Consider the following 12717-nt stretch of genomic DNA (forward strand, 5'->3'; position numbering starts at 1 on the left):
GCTGGTAGGACTGGGTGGCCCGACACTTATGAAGAAAACTATGAAATGAGAATCGGTAGTCTTCCCTTGTCATGGAATGGCAGAATTACCCAGAATTCCTTTTGGGCGTGAGCGAGGCAACTGGAGAAGCACGAGACTGGCCCTCATCGAATGGCTGAAGCGCAGCCAGAGGAAAACTTGAAATTGTAGCCAGATACTCAGGAGTAGGCCTGGTGTGTGCTGTGAAGTAAGATGTTGGATTTCTGAATAAGTTTTTATCAAAGAAAATTCGCGACAAAGTTGTGCTTTCATTTCGCTGTAATCTTCGCGTCAAAGAAACAGTATAATGTAAATAAGAGAATAACGAGATCTATATTTGTAGATTACCTGTTCTCTTACTACTAAAGTCAAACTCTACATCGCTATGCAATGACAACATTCAAAATTTCCCTGTATTACTTTATAAAAGTATGTTTTTGTTTTTTTTTTATGTTCTTTTTTTAAAGGGCTTTCCTTCTTATATGAAAAGTACGTTTTCTCTCCCGCCCTCTTCTTAAGCACGATCTTCGCGGAAATTACATTCTGTCCCTCAATAAACCTAGAACAACCAGTTATGGTCTTAGTTCTTTTTTTCGTACGTATCAGCTAAATTGCGGAATGCGCTACCTGATTTTATCCGTACCACTGAGTTTACTGGTTTCAAAAGAGAATCCAGGGCCGCATTTTGTACAGCGGCTTTTCTTTTTGATTAATATATCTTTAAATATGATGTATTTAGTATCTATGTGTATATTCTATGTATTTTAGCTGTAAATGTAATGTCTCGAAGATATTATTTGTTCAGAAAAGTTATTTTGAAATTGGAGATAAAATAAAGTCTATGCATGCATGTATGTATCTATGTTACCTTTAGCAGGGCGCGTGCGCACAGTTTGTAATCTGCGACTTCAGTGCTTACCATATGGCAGATAAAATGACTTTGCCCTTGTATATTTAAGCCATCGAATGCTTACGTTAAATTGACAAGGGCGGTTTGGAGCTGTGAGTAGGCGTGGGATTTGTCACATATGGTTTAGGGGCCGACATATCTCTCCCTCAATGCCGTACCGGGAGGCAAGGTCGGTAGCAGAAAGCAGTGAAGGGCCAACTGCGTCCAAAAGCGATCGCACGGGCCGAAATCCCGGGATGACTCGTTTGGTACGACGCTCGAGCGCCAAGTCTGGAGGTACTGCGTTTTTCACTCTTGTTCAAACATTCCGTCAACGCATGCGTAAATGTCCTGGCTCTTCCCTTACCTAGCCTACCAAAAAATGAACATGCTGGTCTATTTTTTTTGTTTTTTTAACCAGGAATTGACTTTTCAGTTGATTGTACAGGCATAAGCGTAACGTAAAAACCGTGCGTGTCTGGTGTTCTCGAGACAGAGGTGAGAGATGTTTTCATGCAGACTGGGACGCCTAAAATGCTCTGTTGTAAACATGGCGGTTCACGAGTGAAGTTGTCTCTCTGGCCTTTCTGTGGACGAATTCCAGGACCTACCGATACAATTTGGGCAAGTTTTGAAAGCTAAAAACTTCAATCGATGCGGTATTTTGCTGGTAGGACTGGGTGGCCCGACACTTATGAAGAAAACTATGAAATGAGAATCGGTAGTCTTCCCTTGTCATGGAATGGCAGAATTACCCAGAATTCCTTTTGGGCGTGAGCGAGGCAACTGGAGAAGCACGAAACTGGCCCTCATCGAAATCCCGGGATGACTCGTTTGGTACGACGCTCCGGCGTCATGTCTGGAGGTACAGCGTTTTTCATTTGTGTTCAAACATTTTTTCAACTGGTAATCGAGCCTATGAAAGAAGCACTTGTCTGCACCGGAGAACGCACTTTCGAACCAGCTTGCCTGAGGACTAGGCTAGGTTGAGCTCACATCCTGTTTTTGAAGAAGTTTTACATTTAATTCCAGGTTATAATGTCATACGACAAATGCTAGATTTATACCACTCACACCTTAGTCAAAAACTATATTGGGGGGAATAATGTCCGCTTTAGAAGGTCAGAATTTCTCCAGTATTTTAATTTTTCAAGGTCAAGTTAATTGTTTTTGCCTTTGTACTGAGCATTATTAGTATTTGAGTATTTAAAAAGCTAATGGCGAGGAAGCCCAAAGGAAACCACTGGGCTTATAAGCAAGAGAAAATGAGGGGACAGAGAGGGAGGCTCCCGGTCCAGCCCTTGGGATATATCATGTCCACGAAAGTTGTTTTTAGACGAGCGGAAGTCTTCCGAGACGTCCGCATGCAGGCCAACTTCGGTCCGATGTTTGAAAGAAAATAAATATTCATCAGCCTTCCACGTGCGCCGTCATTTTCTCTTTTCACTAAGAACCTGAGAGCGAGGCAAGACTGCATGCGGACGTCTCGGAAGACAGACTTCCGCTAGAACAAAGACTTCCGCTCGTCTAAAAATAACTTTCGTGGACATAACATATCCCGGGCAACGCGCTGAGCCTCCCTCTCTGTCCCCTCATTTTCTCCTGTTATAAGTTAATGAATTAATATATGAAGTATTAACTCAAGTATATATGTTGGATTGGGAAACAATGAAATATTATAATAAGAAGAATACTTTTAGTTTACGGGAAAAGGTGACGAATTTAAGACCGTGGAAACAGATAGAGAATTTTTCTACATTAGTCTTGCAACGGGGCAAATAAAAAAACTCCGAACTTCTATTGTAGTTTCATAACAATGCACTTGGCGCGTACATCATCTAAGGCAAGTTTAAAATTCTCCCTTGAAGTAATGTTTGAAACTAGGTGCAAACACTACTTACTATTTACGGAAGTCTCTTCGAATATTTAGACAGTCCTTCTTTACCAACGAGTACAAGGCGCTTTTTATCCGACCCAGGATCCGACCGGTTCAGAATTCCGCCGGTTTAGGACTGGATTCGTACATACCACACGCACCACAAAGACTCATGGCGGTTTACATTTCTTTTCTCTAGGGCGAGATCGGACGTCAGCTTGTCTGGCGAATGGACTACTTTTGGAACTACTTTTGATGGAATTACTTTTTGCTGTCGGCCAGCTGCTGTTGGAGCCAAAATTTGGGTACAGAATGAAACCGAAATTTGACCAGGCCTGGGTTGCTCGAAGCATGCCTAGCGCTAACTGCGTTACACACCATGGAAACCTAAAGGTTTTGATACCTCTCAACCAACGGTTCAGTAGTGGTAAACAATCTTCGAGCAACTGGCCCCAGAGTGTGAATAAACCTATGAAACAGAAATTTATTGTTCTTCTGATATTTCGGAATATGAGGCCAACTTTGAGAATTATCATGAAAAGGTACACTCGCTTAATTTCGGAAAATTTCTATTTCAGCCGATTTTCTTTTAACGAAACGATTGAATGGAATTGTCTTGTCTTTGATGTATTGTTTACTCAATGCATTACAGGCTATTTTTATCATCACAGTTCAATGCCAATCAGGAATTCAGTAAATATGCGTGTTTTGTTTGTGCATTAAACTGTTTACTGTTTAGTTAAATAGAATTTGCCATTGAACTCATTACAATACATCGCAGGGGCACTGTATGGGCCATTTAGCGACAGAATGGCTCAAGATAACCTCCCAGCAAATTCCCACTTTCTTAGCACAGCAGCACTGAAAGAAGATCACAACGTTAACTCTACAAGAAATGGGGCACAGTCAACGACTATCAACACTGACTGGGATGTCTGGCTTCCTATGTTACCTCCGCTAGATGAACTTCCATGGACGCTGCAAGACATTTCAAAGGTCTTACGTCTTGGAAGAACACGGGAAAAATTTCGCGCCATTACACCTCAGGCCGTGGAACGCGTCTCGTTTCTCTTGCAGAGACCTTTGTTGCGGATTGTGCTAGAAGCGAGACGTCTCTCAATTCTTCATTCCAAATGCTCAAGACATGAAATGCAAACGAGCATACGCCTCGTGTTGTCTTTATCATTGGCTAAGAGCTGCTTATCTTTGGCTTCGAAAGCGCTGTCATTGTACAATACTTCAAGTGACCGATTTCGCCGATCTAAAAGGACACGCAGTGGCCTCATTCTACCCGTTGGCAAAATGTTTCGATGGCTAGTAAAAATAAAAGTTGCATCCCGTATCTATGACGCTGGAGTCATCTACCTCAGCGCCTGCTTAGAGTACGTCGCTGAAGAGCTTGTCTACAGAGCTGTCACTAAACAAGGTAAGCTTTTGTTATACGTTAATTAATCAATCTGTTAAATACGTAAATGCAAAAAGATGGGACAATCATATCTATTGATGTCATCTCTGTTGTGCTGACTTTCGTATCAAACGAGACTCCACCAATAAATAAATTTTTTGAAAGATCTGTCAGACCAGTCATTTCGTCTCTTTAGCAAAATCAGTTTTCTATGAAGACTGAATCATCTGTTTGATTTCATGCAGAATCTAAGGTTATTGAATTATCAACGGAAAAAAAAAATAGCTGTAAGCCCAATAAATTAGCTAACATCGACTGAGTTGTTCATAGTATGATCTTGTTAATAATTGTAAGTTCCATCTACGAATTTACTCATTGATATTTGCACTGGACACTAACACTTAATTTAATCCATGCATAATGACAAAAATAGAAAACCTTGCAAAAAACACCGTCTCGATCTCGCCCAACGCTTGTAATGGGTTCACGAGTGATTAGGTTGCCTACTAACAGAGTTTGTTTAAGATGGCTGGAACCAGTTTCACTACTTGTAAGAGACCTTCTTATTAGAGGGGTTATCACTGAAACACTGTATCACGTAACAACAATGTTATGGTAGCATATGAAACATCAATTATTGCTTAACAAAATGCTCCCACTATTGTGACGTAATAGGTTTCCATGGCAACATGAAAGCTCTACAAAACACTCTATATTTCGTCTTTAGTTGCTTATACGTCAAAAATGAACTTGGTGATTCCCATTTTTTATTGGAAGAATAGTAATTAACAATCTGAGATAGAACTATCGGCAAAGCTTTAAAAAATTCATGGGAGCCAATTCAGGGCTGCCATCATTGAGTCCTGGCCTACGGGGGTTCCAGCCACCTCAATCGGTGACCCAGCAAAATAGTCCACAAAAATTCTTTGACTTGGGCCATTTTAGTTTCAATAGGAATAAAACGCAAACAGCGATTACAAACATTTGCTTGAAATGCATAACTTTTATAAACCTAACGTTTCGTATGGTACAACATACATCATCAGAAGTGACTATTATTCAGTTACAGATACATTTAAATTCAAAAATGCAACTGTACGGACTGGGAGTTAACGAAATTGATTGACATAAAACGACAAGAATATGCTAATAATAGAGATAAAGTTTTTCACTGCCATGTTTTCATTTAAGGCTGGCTTTAGATCACGGATCAACAGAGACTGTTTAATTTTGCAATGCATGTCTGATCGACCAGTTGCTAATATTTCAAAATGATCCCACTTAATTCTATGGTTGGTTAAGAAAACATGATCAGCAATTGCAGATTCATGACAATTTGTAGCTAGTTAGGGCTTTAAAATGTTCTGTTTTTCTGTCACGTAATCGGCGTTTCGTTTTCCTTATGTAGAAATCATTGAATCCCAGCAGTTTGCTCTGTACACTACTTTTGACCTGAAGGAAGGAGTTAGGTTATCTTTGTAAGGGAAAAAAGACTTGATTCTTCGGGTGTTCTGAAAAACTATTCTAACGTTGAAAATACCATTGAATTTGTTTATACGGCACCTCACAAAACAGCTGAGGTCTTGTATAAACAAATTCTATGGTATTTTCAACGTCACAATAGTTTTTCAGAACACCCGAAGAATCAAGTCTTTTTTCCCTTACAAAGATAAACTAGCTCCTTCCTTCAGGTCAAAAGTAGTGTACAGGGCAAACTGCTGGGATTGCAATGATTTCTACGTAGGGAAAACGAAACGCCGATTTTCATGACAGAAAAACAGGACATTTTAAAGCCCTAACTACAAATTGTCACGAATCTGCAATTGCTGATCATGTTTTCTTAACCAACCATAGAATTAAGTGGGATCATTTTGAACTATTAGCAACTAGTCGATCAGACATGCATTTCAAAATTTAACAGTCTCTGTTGATCCGTGATCTAAAGCCAGCCTTAAATGAAAACATGGCAGTGAAAAACTTTATCTCTATAATTAGCATATTCTTGTCGTTTTATGTCAATCAATTTCGTTAGCTCCCAGTCCGTACAGTTGTATTTTTGAATTTAAACTTATCTGTAACTGAATAATAATCACATCTGATGATGTATGTTGTAACATACGAAACGTTAAGTTTATAAAAGTTATGCATTTCAAGCAAATGTTTGTAACCGCTGTTTGCGTTTTATTCCTATTGAAAATAGTCCAATCACAGCCTCTCTTTGATGCTAAAACTTACTTGAGTGAGCATTTAAGGGCATCAATAGGGAAAGAAGATCCAATGAAATTGCTCACTTTCGATATTAAAATTCAGGTTTGAACAAAAGGCATCATCTTGAGCTCTGGGAAATAAACTCATACAAATCCTTACTATTATTCCTCAGAGCCTCGAGATGGTGCTTTTTGTTTAGGACTGAACGTTAGTCTGTTGGTCTATTGGAGGTTTTAAGAGGTGCTGACTAACCGACATCTAACTTGAATAATTGAACTTTATATTGTATGTTCCGCATCACTCTTTTATTTCAAACGCCCGTATAGAAGGATTGGACCAGGTTACACCTGAAGTACTGGAGGAGTGGATCAACACAGATGCTGATTTTTGGGGAATATTTCAACCCTATTATCATCTCCTGTCTGGGAGAACTGCCTTTGGTATCACGGACAGTATCGACGTGTATGCTGTATCGAAAAATGGTAACTAATGAAAGCCTTGATTGGTTATTTGAATGGTCATGATTTGTTAAGCAGAGATGGGGTTGTAGTGAGAGCACTCTCCTCCTACCAATGTGTCCCGGGTGCGCGTCACAAATGAGTTCACTTGAGTTTCTTGGTTCTCTACTCTGATCCGAAAGGTTTTTCCCGCGTACTTCGGGTACTGCGGTTTTTTCGTCTCCTCAATAACCAACCTACAAATTTGATATACGTTCATTTGATTTGATTTCAGTACATTGTCCTCAATTAACTAGACGCTCCACGAGCGTACACTGGGTTACCTGTGGTACGTGTTACACAAAAACAGAAAGCACTGACTTGGGTGGTGTTAAGCTGCAGCGTTCCAGTTAATTTTTTCAAGTGGGGGATCATTAAGACCATTTGAGAAGTCAGCCAGAGGTCGTGCCACTAGAGGCCAGGGCCCGGTTGTTCGAAAGCCGATTAACTTAATCCAAGATTAGCGTAAACTTTGGTTTAATTTTTTCAACTTTTCAGAGCAAGTTTCTTTTGGTTATTTTTGGTTTTCAAGATTGACTTCCTCTTATGTAAAATTCTGCCAAATATCAGCGTTCTACAACATTTGGGAGTAGAGAAATAAACTCCTTGGTAATTTTTTAATCTGGGATTAGCGTTAATCGGCTTTCGAACAACCGCGCCCAGATTCACTTCAGCCTCCTTTTAAAAACGAGACTGAGTAGAAAAAGGCTGGGGCAAGAATCCGTCACCCAAGGGCAAGATTTATCCAAATAGACTTAGTCCCCATCAGCGTCAAAAGAGTGACTATTTTTAAACCAGGTTTTGCGGGAAAATAAACAATAGACCGGATCGACTCACTAAATGATGTACCCAATTAAAAGCCTTTGGGAATAAAACGTGAATGGACATTATAAAGCAAATACAATACACAAAGATTATTTTAAACCCCGGGAGATTTGAATTAAGTTAGCCGATTTGGTCTATTGATTATCAGTTCCCGCCAAAATTGGTTTAAATGTAGAAAATTATCTGATGCTGATGGGGACTAACCTGATACCAGATTCTTACTCTTGGCTAATGGACCCTAACCTGATACCAGATTCTTACTCTTGGCTAATGGACCCTTGGTTGTGGCAAGTCCTTTAATTTTGCGTCTGCGACCTGGAACATTTTAATAAATCGGGTCAGTTTGCTCATGCATGCTTTGATTAAAAAAGGCTGAAATGATAAGAAAAGAGTGGCTGATTTTCTACCCTTTCGGCGCTTTTCATAAGTATACTGACTCTGGAGTTCAAATTCGCTTTTTATTGCTGCCAGTCTTGTTTGCAGTGACATTTGGAGCGGACTGTTAAGAATCGACGACAGAGTGGATTGAAATGGGTTAATCACAACGCCGTAACCTATTAATCCGTTTCACTGCAAAGATTGCTGGCAGTGAAAGCGAATTTGAACGCACCTTTGCGGAGCCAAGTTAACTACAGTTATACTTTGGTTGTCTTTTATCTCAGTGAAGAGCAGTCCTTCTACGGGATCATCCATACGACAAGGATTGGACAAGGCCTTAGCAACCACATCTGTGACATCAATGAATGACCTCAGGGATCTTGTATTGCGGGCTCAGGAGCTGTTCACCGGCGTGTACCAGAGTAAAGATAACAAGTTTATCTCTCAGGTTGATTGGATCCCAAGTGCTTTGCACACGTTGTTTTATTTCGTTAAATGGTTACAGCAGGTGGGCGAGGATACATCCGACATCTTGGCTGCAACAAGACGGTAAAGAAAAAATCTCCTTTGCAAAGAACCCGAAATTGTCAAGTGTTGTTAAGCATTGTTTTATATTACAAGTTGTATAATTGTTTCCCGTAAATTTCTATTATACGAACATGGGTGATAAAATTGCTCCCTAATTTTGACACGAAATTTCAACGTTAATTTAGTCGATCTTGGACAAAACGTGCGTGAAATTATTCCCTTGTTTCACTCGTCACCATTTGATTACCCACACTTATTGTATCGGTAAGTATATATATCTTATTAGATGTTTTGGTGTGTAGTATCGCTGATTAATTTTCAAAAATAGTACGAGTTGTACTGTATTTTGACGAGCCCTCTAGGGCGAGACAAAATACAAACAACGAGTAGAAATACTCAATGCCACACCAAAACACCTAAGGCCCGTTTTAAACGTCGCATTTCACATGTGCCGAATATAATGCAAATGAAAAAAATTGACTGTTTTTGCTCATTTGCATTAAATTCGGCACACATGAAGTTCAACGTTTGAACCGCCGGATAAAAAAAGTAAATAAGATTTTCTTTTTTTTTTTGGCACTAAATTTTTTGCAGATGAATTGTAGGCAACCGAGAACGTGTAACAGATTTGTGCGTGCGGGGCAACGTCAGTACCTAAACTAGTCAAACCGGTTCTCTACTGTACAATAACCAAGTGTACAATAACTAACTGCACAATATCGTGGAATATTTATACTCGTTTCGTGCGTTTTCAGTGCAATAACTAATACACTAGGGTAATAATGTACCATATTACAAGCTGTATCACTATTCGTTCTGTAACATCTCGGCATACCGTAGTCATTGCGCATGCTTGTATTAAACCACTGACGAAGAAAGGCAATGCATTTCGAAATACTGACTTTGTATACTGTATTCCTTCATCGATCAATCAGCCTTGCTCTCTTTGTTTTGCTTTGTTTTGTTTGTTTTTTTATCATAATATTTATGTTGCTTATAGGATCGGGTTCTTCTGTTTTGTTACGCTGATCCTTGCTTTCTCAGTTAGAAGTTTATTTTCAATTCTTTGAGGCAAGATTATTGAAAGATCATTTTCCCTCCTCGTTCTAGGTCGCATTCCCACCTCCCTCCTTTGGTTGAATGGCTGAAGGTTTCTTCGTTGCATACCAAACACCGTGTCAGCGCTTTTGTCGATGATGACGATGTCCGACAAGCAGCGAGGTTGCTGTTGCCCTTTAATGACTGTGGGCCTCGATTTTTGGGGTAGCCGCTCGTTTTCTTGGCTTGTCTTTTGAAATGTCTATAGCGGAAGAACATCAATCCTTCTCTTTCTCTTCTCTATTTCTTCCAGTGAGTCACTTTGGGGGTCCAAGTCCCTCTCATCCGCGGCTACAATCTCTAGTTTTCAACAGGATGTAAGCTTGCGCATGCTTTCATGCGGGAGAATTGATATAATACCGCAGGCTCTTGCAATGTTGGGATCCAAAAATATCAACGATATCAATGCTCAGGTAGGCAGGACTTCAAACCTTTAGAAAACGAATAGACAGTTGTTTCTTGGAAGAAAAAAATCCGCCTAAACAAAACAAGAAGATATGGCTCTCAAATTTTCCAAATTGTTTAGGGGATGACTCTGCTGATGTACGCATGCGCGAATGGCAACGAGGCTCTTGTTACAACGTTAATTGAACATCACGCGTCACTGGACTTACAGGTGCGATAAATATCTTCAATACAACTCTTTACGTCGAAAGTGATAAAAGAAGCGATCTTCTTGTCCAATGATCTTTTCTGTTTTTGATTTACCGTAAGGTGCCGAACAACCAACAAATTTATCCATCACTTAACTTAGAGCTCAAGTCATGGACGGCACTTTCTTTTGCGACCACCAAAGGACACCTTAATATTTGTCAGGTGAGGTAATGTGGGTGCTATTCCTTTTGCCACGCCCTCTTGCTACGCCCCCGGGTTTGATAAAGTGGAGAGATTATCCCCAAGGAACAGGTCAATAACATGATTATTTCACAGTTACTTTGCTGAACTTTTCTAGTAAAAACAGAGGACGAACCACAGATTTCTCAAGAGTAAAAACGAATGTTGTATGTCAGGCGTCGTTTCCTTGTTGTTTTCGTCATCAAGGCTAAAGAGTTTGTTATTTTTGTGCAAGTTTGTTATCATTTTCCCCTTTCTTAGATTCTTTTGGACTCTGGAGCTAGCCCTAATGGGGCGACAGATTACGGACGAGACAACCAAGTCGAAACTCCATTGCAACTTGCTTCTGCTGCAGGTGAGAAGTCAAAAGATCTATATTTCCTTCCCCTACTCGTTCTCGATGGCGGTGCGAAATTATCGGTGGATTAGCAAAAGGACGTCAAAGGAAGGAAACGAAGCTAAATAAGTTTTAGGCCCAACGAGCTTGTTTCTGGTTATTTATCACGATGTTGCCGTGACTGTTTCGAGGCGGTGTCACACCGTCATCACGTCACCCTCACGTAATAAACTTCCTCCTTTAAAGGAAAGGACAAAAATCTCCTGAGGTTTTTTTTTTCTTCAGTTAAGGACAGAAAACATGGAAATGGATAAAAGCTGGTGCAGTTTTTTTTTTCAAATTTGAACATGGTGTTTTTATAAAACCGCCGAAGATTCAGCATGGATAACTCATACGTATACTTTTTAATTCACTTGATGTCTTTTCCAGACAATACTTGTTACCTGAAGTGTAGCTAAAGTTAGCCCAAGTCGATGACCCTCTAACAAAACTGAAAAGAAAAATGTCTGTGAAAAAGCCCTTTTAAGCTCGTCGCTGCCGCAGAACTCATTGAATTAAACGTACTTCCTTAATAGGTGATTTTGAACTAGTCTCATTACTTCTGAAGAAAGGCGCGGATCCGTATATTAGTGTGAACACAGCATCATTGAGTCCTGGCCTACGGGGGTTTGGAAATGCATTCGCTGCTGCCGCTGCGCATGGGCATAAAGACATTCTTCGAAAGTTGTTGGCGGAGTCAGATGAAAGGCGCGATACCGACCTGCTGTCATTGACAGAGATTCTCTATGAAGGTTTGTTACTTTCCTCGTATTTCTTGTCCAAAATACGGAAGACACGGATTGAAAGTAAGAAACAGGCCTTTCTTATACTGCCTGAGGGACTGAACTGACGAAGAGCGCAGCTCAACGAGGTAGTCCTATGGCCGGGGTATTCCAAGACGGACACCCATCCAGATATTGACCCCATCCAACAGAAACAGTGTTTTCATTTGAACAAACCCTACGCCTTAATCATGTATGTCAGGTTACCTCTGAATCATATATTCCGTGCTATGCTTAATGATCACACACAGTGAAACTGATCTGATTACTTGTTGTGAGTTGAAAGAATTATTCTTACAACGACTATCGGGATTGGTTAAGAGACCATGGCCACAAATAAATATACCGTGAACACACAAAAAAAAATGGAGTGCAACCTCTATCCACATTAGAGCTGGATAATATCATTAGTTTTCCATCTCTTGATCAACTTCCTCCCCTCCCCCTCCCCCTTCCCCCCCCCCCCGCCCCCCAAGAAAAAAAGAACAACGAATAGTTTGAGAAAACCAACATGGCCGCTGAAAGTCAGTTGAGAGCTTTGTTTTCAAAAATTTAGCTTGAGCTTGAACTTGAGTTTTCAAAAATTGTAAGAGATGAAAAGAAAGTTCCATAAAGCTTATTTGTAAGTGGTTGAAATAACCCTTTCATGATATGTTAATTCAGTCCTAAACAAAAGGCATCGTCTGGAGGCTTCGGGAATATTAAACTCATACAAATCCTTATATTTATTCCCCAGAGCCTCGAGATGGTGTGCCTTTTGTTTAGGACTGAATTTTAATATATCGAAAGTGGGCTGTTAATTTTACAATTTCACAATTTCATACTTTTCTTTAGTTTATTTTAGCGGGGTAAAATACATTTTAGCCAAATGCACCACAGGGCCCGACAATAATATAGACCTCTCAGTACAGTTCGTTTTTTGAGATACGATTGGGGTTTTCTATTTAGAAACCGAGTTGATATTCAGTGCAGGCAAGAGAAAATGAGAGGACAGAGAGGGAGG

General features: G+C 40.1%; 1 protein-coding gene across 3 annotated transcripts in view; it reads left to right on the plus strand.

Annotated features, from left to right (window-relative positions):
• The first annotated feature begins 3476 nt into the window (after positions 1–3476).
• The window catches only part of LOC137969435 (ankyrin repeat and BTB/POZ domain-containing protein 2-like), a 25935-nt gene continuing 16694 nt past the window's right edge, over positions 3477–12717 (plus strand). Inside the window, exons 1-9 of one of the 3 annotated variants that reach the window (XM_068815660.1) lie at positions 3477–4209; positions 6723–6878; positions 8381–8645; positions 9735–9887; positions 9976–10135; positions 10249–10338; positions 10437–10538; positions 10818–10911; positions 11469–11684. In XM_068815660.1, the coding sequence (XP_068671761.1) occupies positions 3594–4209; positions 6723–6878; positions 8381–8645; positions 9735–9887; positions 9976–10135; positions 10249–10338; positions 10437–10538; positions 10818–10911; positions 11469–11684 (1852 nt within the window). In that variant the 5' untranslated portion in view covers positions 3477–3593. The remainder of the gene's footprint in view (positions 4210–6722; positions 6879–8380; positions 8646–9734; positions 9888–9975; positions 10136–10248; positions 10339–10436; positions 10539–10817; positions 10912–11468; positions 11685–12717) is intronic. The other 2 variants (XM_068815659.1, XM_068815658.1) reach the window with 2 other exon arrangements.

This window comes from Montipora foliosa, chromosome 9 (genome assembly GCF_036669935.1).
Source record: "Montipora foliosa isolate CH-2021 chromosome 9, ASM3666993v2, whole genome shotgun sequence".
Taxonomy (NCBI): Eukaryota; Metazoa; Cnidaria; class Anthozoa; order Scleractinia; family Acroporidae; genus Montipora; species Montipora foliosa.